The 6,431-nt window shown below is 41.1% G+C and overlaps 1 protein-coding gene across 1 annotated transcript; it reads right to left on the reverse strand.

Annotated features, from left to right (window-relative positions):
• Nucleotides 1-369: 369 nt before the first annotated feature.
• LOC127862804 (uncharacterized) lies at nt 370-2,738 on the reverse strand. Its single transcript, XM_052402072.1, is given in 4 exon segments — nt 370-563; nt 927-1,742; nt 1,745-1,995; nt 2,449-2,738. Coding segments are annotated over 4 exon segments (1,551 nt in total).
• Between the last annotated feature and the right edge of the window lie 3,693 nt (nt 2,739-6,431).

Consider the following 6,431-nt stretch of genomic DNA (forward strand, 5'->3'; position numbering starts at 1 on the left):
TCAGAGTATACTGTAATTTATAAGGTTACGAATAAATACAATCCCGATGACGTCATATATGACATTTTAACAGGTGTTTCTATGTTTATGTTATGCAAGAATCTATGTCGTCGCCAAAATGAGTTTAGTTACACACTTCTTATAAAAATGTGATAACAATACGATATCTAATAAGATGCTGTATATATACTAATAACAAACGTTTGGACAATAAAACCTGAATGCAGGGGCAAAAATTATGACTAAGTTTACAAAACCATCGTTTAACTCAAGTAAAACGATCTCCCCGTAGGGCTAATTTCTGATAAAAATTCCTTTCCTATATATCTGGAGAATAGCCTTTAAAAATATCCACCAAAACTGAATTGTCTATTGCTGTTCCAAACTGATTCCGGGCTCGTCATGTCCTTTGCAGACTGCACACGTTGAATAGTTGCGCTGTCTGAAGCACGCGAAACTGACAACCAGCATCATAATGATTTGCATCACAAGAATGGCGATAAGAAGGCCAGGATGGTTTTCTGTGGTCACTTGGCCGACTGGCAGTGCATCGTTCTGGTTTGCTGGAAGAAAGACAATCAGATGTGATTGGAAAATGATAACATTATTAAGTACCAGAAGTAACAGTTTTCAATATAAATATTTAATAAACATAGGCTACACATGGTAGCGTGTCTATAAATAAACAAGTTGACTAATATTTATCGGAAATGCAAATAACTTGTGTTTGTTTTAAGCGAATTGTTTTGGAAATGTTTGTTTTTTTTTTTATTTTCAGATTACTGATTCAATGTGGTTTGGTTTTGTCTCTTAGTTTTTGCCAAGGCAAAAAACAACGGTTTTTTATATTTAATTCGAGATTAACCTCTCAACAACCGCGATTTGCTGTTATATGAAATACGAAAAAGAAATGAAAATATAGTTACATTGGTTTGTTTGGCAGTTCTTTATGAGGCCCATTCTGTACGGTGATGCGGGGTACGAAAAACAATCAGGTATCCAGTTTGGCGCTTTGGGGATGTCTGCAAACGACTCGTTGATGAGCATCTGCATTCCGCCGAGGAGGTGTGGTTCAATGTGGCAATGCATATTCCACAAACCCGGGTTATCAGCTTTAATACGAAGAACAACATATCCTCCAGTTGGTACGATTATCGTATCTTTTCGTAGGGGATGATTCAATTCTATGTTAGGAACGTTTCCGTTGAGCCATGAAGAATTACTCCATGTAGCATTGGTGCAAAATGATTTTTTAGAATCTTTACCTGGGCCTGTACAATTTATATCTGGATTATCGCCTATGATTTCCGCTGTAGTCGAATTGTACTGCCCATATCCCATTTTCAACACATAAAAAGAATGCCCGTGCATGTGTACCGGATGAGAAGCACCTTTTCCTCTACCCATATTAAAGAAGACGATTTGAACAGTATCATTATTACCTATTTCTAACGCATGGGTACATTTGCACAAATGGTCATCGCCACACTGTGGGGATGTGCAAGGGGAAGACCATTCTTTTGGTTGCAAAAGAGGATTAACATCAGGAGTGTCAAACGATCTACCGTTTACTGAGGATGGAAACCCAAAATTAAGAAAAAATTCTTTAGACCTACCAGGCTCAAATATAGGGGCGGGCTTACCGGACGGTGCCGATTTTAATTCGTCTAATTTGACACATTCGGTGTAGTTTTCTGGATAATATGTGAACGGACAATTCAACACTTTGCATGTTTTGTTGCGGTACACACATGTCGGCTGGTTTGGGGCTGAGACGTAGAGGCGTTTATATAATGTAGAATCGCGTCTGCTCGGTGGTTTTGTCCTTTCTCTAAAGTAATCCCACGTATCCAATAGTTACCGACAGGCTGATTGGCCATGATCTCGAAGTCAAACCTCTCGCCGGGATTGATGACAAATGATTCCACATCCACTGGATCTAGGTCATAACCATCAGATGCAACAACAGTCAATGTGTGACCATCGACAGATACTCTGAAAGAATTCGTTGAACTAGTTCCAATAACTCGGAAACGATACTTTGTGCCTAACTTGACGTTGAAAATGGTCAGTGGAGCGCCATTGTCAGTGCCATTCGTATCGTAATATCGTCCCCTTCCGTTGATGAGGCCGGCATGTATAGGGCTAATATGCAACCCACTATTGTCAAGAGAACGTTTTGTAGGCCACGGTATTCTTCCATCATATCCGCGGTATTTATCTTTAATAATTTCCATATCAGAATACATGTCATGGTTCCAGTCATTTATTTGAAGTATTAAATCTTCTGTGCTCGTCTCGGTCCTTTCTTTGATTATAAAAGCTCCGAATAAACCATTCGTTCTCTGTGTTCCGACGTGCGAGTGCCACCAGTATGTTCCCTTTGATTCGGCTTTAAACAAATAGGTAAATGACTGTCCTGGTAGTATCGGACATTGTGTGACATACGGGACACCGTCCATCCATGGCGTTCCGACCTGGGGCAGGCCATGCCAATGAATGGTAGTCCCCTCGCTTCGCATTCCGTTCTTGACATGCACCACAACGTCTTGCCCCTCATATACGATTATATCTGGACCTGGGAGTTTGCCGTTGACAACAGTTACAAGTCTTGGATTCTCCCATCCATCACCTGTTATCACATTTTCAGGCGGTACGGGTTCAGCTACTGATGGGTCGGTTACGTTATATGCGTACAAGCTTCCATTGTAGGGATAGACCAGTATCGTATCATTCATCATTGTAAGTCGATATGTAATTTCAAAATGAAAGACACATTCCTTCATTTCCAGCTCACAACGTTCGGCGGTCGAAATGTGATAAAAGAAGGTCAGAATTAAGACCAAGTTTGTAATCCACTCACCCATTTTGCGGTACCTGAAACATGTGTAAAGTGCGTCGTTCAATCCGTCATAAATGCTAAAATTATGTGAGACGTAAAACGACAATTGTTTCCGAAAACATTTAATTCCCAAAACTATGTACGACCTGTAATGGCATAACTGTTGTCATCTACCACTACTTTTTAATAAAATAAGAAGAAGAAGAAGTAAAAATAATAATGCAGATGATAATTCAGATGATAATTCAGAAGAAGAAGAAGATGATGATGATGATTATGACGATGATAATGAGGAGGAGGAGGAAGATGAGGAGAAGAAGAAGAAGGAGGAGGAAGCGGATGATGATGATGATGATGATGATGATGATGATGATGATGATGATGATGATGATGATGATGATGATGATGATGATGATGATGATGATGATGATGATGATGATTACGATGATAATGAAACAGGTGCGCGAAGTCCAGCTGGAGCGAATGTCGAGCCAGCTCTAACAACGACATTCGGCACTAGTCCCAAATACCGAGCTGGGATATCGACATTAGGCAAAAGTCCCGAATATCGAGATGGGGCTAATAATCAGCCGGTTCTTACATCGACTTTCGACACTAGTCCCGAATATCGAGCTGGGGCGAATGTTGAGCCAGCTCTCTGACATAGACATTCGACACTAGTCTCGAATATCGAGCAGGGGCGAATGTCGAGCCAGCTCTGATATCGACATTCGGCACTAGTCCCGAATATCGTGATGGGGCGAATGTCCAGCCAGCTCTAACATCGACATTCGGTACTGGTCCCGAATATCGAGTGGAGCGAATTTTGATCCAGATCTGACATCAACATTCGATACTAGTCCCGAATACCGAGCTGGGGGAAATATCGAGCCAGCTCTGACATCAACATTCGATACTAGTCCCGAATATCGAGCTGGGGCGAATGTCGAGCCAGCTCTTAAACCGACATTCGGCAAAAATTCCGGATATCGAGCTGGGCAAATGTCGAGCCAGCTCTGACATCAACATTCGACACTAGTCCAGAATATCGAGCTGGTGCGATGTCGAGCCAGCTCTGACATCAACATTGGGCATTAGTCCGGAATATAGAGATGGTGCGAATGTCGAAACAGCTCTGACATCGACATACGGCATAAGTCCCAAATAACGAGCTGGGCGAATGTCGAGCAAGCTCCGACATCTACAGTGGGCATTAGTCCGGAATATAGAGATGGTGCGAATGTCGAAACAGCTCTGACATCGACATTCGGCATGAGTCCCAAATATTGAGCTGGGGCGAATGTCGAGCAAGCTATGACATCGACATTCGGCAAAAGTCCCGAATATCAAGCTGGCCGAATGTCAAGCCAGCTCTGACATCGACATTTGGCACTAGTCCCGAATATCGAGCTGGGGGAATGTCGAGCAAGTTCTGACATCGACATTCGGTACTAGTCCCTAATATCGAACTGGGGCAAATATCGAGCCAGCTCTGATATCGACATTCGACACTCGTCCCGAATATCGAGCTTGGGCGAATGTCGAGCCAGCTCTGACATCAATTCGGCAAAAGTCTCGAATATCGAGCTGGGGCAAATGTCGAGCAAGCTCTGACATCGAGATTTGACGCTTGACCCGAATATCAATCTGGGGCGAATGGCGAGCCAGCTCGGACATCGACATTCGGCAATAGTCCGGAATATAGAGCTGAGGCGAATGTCGAGCCTGCTCTGACATCGACATTCGGAACTAGTTCCGCATATCGAGCTTGGGCGAATGTCGAGCCAGGCACTAATCCCGAATATCGAGCTGGGGCGAATGTAGAGCCAGCTCTGCCATCGGCATTCGTCAAAATTCAGGAATATCGAGCTGGGGCGAATATTGAGCCAGCTCTGACATCGACATTCAGCAGCAGTCCCGAATATCGAAATAGGGCGAATGTCGAGCCAGCTATGTATCGACATTCGGCACTTGTCCCGAATATCGAGCTGGGGCGAATTTCGACCTAGCTCTGACATCGACTTTAGACAAGAGTCCCGAATATCGATCAGGAGCGAATATGGAGCCAGCTCTGACATCGACATTCGGCACTTGTCCCGAATAACGAGCTGGGGCGAATTTCGACCCAGCTCTGACATCGACTTTAGACAAGAGTCCCGAATATCGATCTGAAGCGAATATGGAGCAAGCCTTGACATCGACATTCGGCACTAGTCCCGAATATTGCGCTTGGGTGAATATCGAGCTGGGGCGAATACTGAGCTGGGACGAATATCTCAAACGATCAGGTCTGGTATTCAAAAGGTAAAACTAAATTAAACTAAATTTTTATCATACAAAAAGTTCGGATCGATATTGTTGTGCACAATGGTCAAGATAAGTCTTACAAAATGGAAAACTAAAGAAATTAAGCATACTTTCAGAAAAAGAAGGACATAATGCCAACAAAAGCAGATGCACAAAACAGCAATCTGTTTAACCAAATTATTGAATTTTAATAATTGTCTAAGATTTTCTTGAAGATACTTTTAGAATACCGGTTCGGCTTTTCAATTTGCATACCCCGTTTTATAGAAAATAAACACATAAATTAATAATCTGCGACTTCTAAACGTTCATTAAGTATGAAGAGGAATTTGGCCAGATATCGCAGGCAAACTGTGCCTTTATTAATTTACACATATAACTTTGCTCTTCTAAATTTCAGTATGGAACATGAAATTAATGAAAGACAAAAAGCAAGTTTGTAATTAAAACCAATAAAATTATTAAATTAATGAATTTACTTCATTTAAATTTTAAAATTATGCCCTTGATAAAATTGACCGCCTGGGGACTTTTAATCCCAGATATTTTCGTTTTTAAACGATTTGTCTGAATATTGTACTTAAACTTTTCAATATGTGTCAGAAAAAATTTGATTGGTTTATATGATGGTGTTTAAATTTTCAGCTAAGATTTTAATAGAAGGTCCTTTATCCACGAGCAGCCATAAAAGTATTTTACAGTATATTTTTTAATTATATTTAAATACAGTATCGCATATAACTTTATTGCATTTACACATACAACTGTATACATTAAACATATGTACTGCTTTAAGGGAATTACGACTATATACTGTAGAAAGCTGGTAATGTGCCATTAGCATGTATGCAAAGTTTTAAAAAGATACAACTGTATTTACAATGTATTTTTTATTTCAAGCAAATTTTATAAACAATACAAAGCTGACATTTGCGGTACTGTTTAACCCAAAGCGCGCTGATAAGTAGCGCGCTTTGGGATTAATTTCCCGATTTTAACCCCAAAGAGCGTTTGACCGCAGGGCGTGGTGAAGTATATCGCACTTTGAGGTTCAAACCCCGAGTGCGTTGTCACAGGCCCGTGTTGGTATGGACAGTTTCCTCGTACAGCCAAGTCAGCCCCAGTAAAGTATAACACCGTCTCACTTGTTGGTAAACTATGAAATGAAATTAATTTAAGGATATAAACTTTAAGTTGTGTGCGTTTATGCTGTTATGAACGCACTGGTCAAACTTATAATTCAAGTGTTTATTCGAAATTTAAAACGAACTACGCGAACATG

This window comes from Dreissena polymorpha, chromosome 16 (genome assembly GCF_020536995.1).
Source record: "Dreissena polymorpha isolate Duluth1 chromosome 16, UMN_Dpol_1.0, whole genome shotgun sequence".
NCBI lineage: Eukaryota > Metazoa > Mollusca > Bivalvia > Myida > Dreissenidae > Dreissena > Dreissena polymorpha.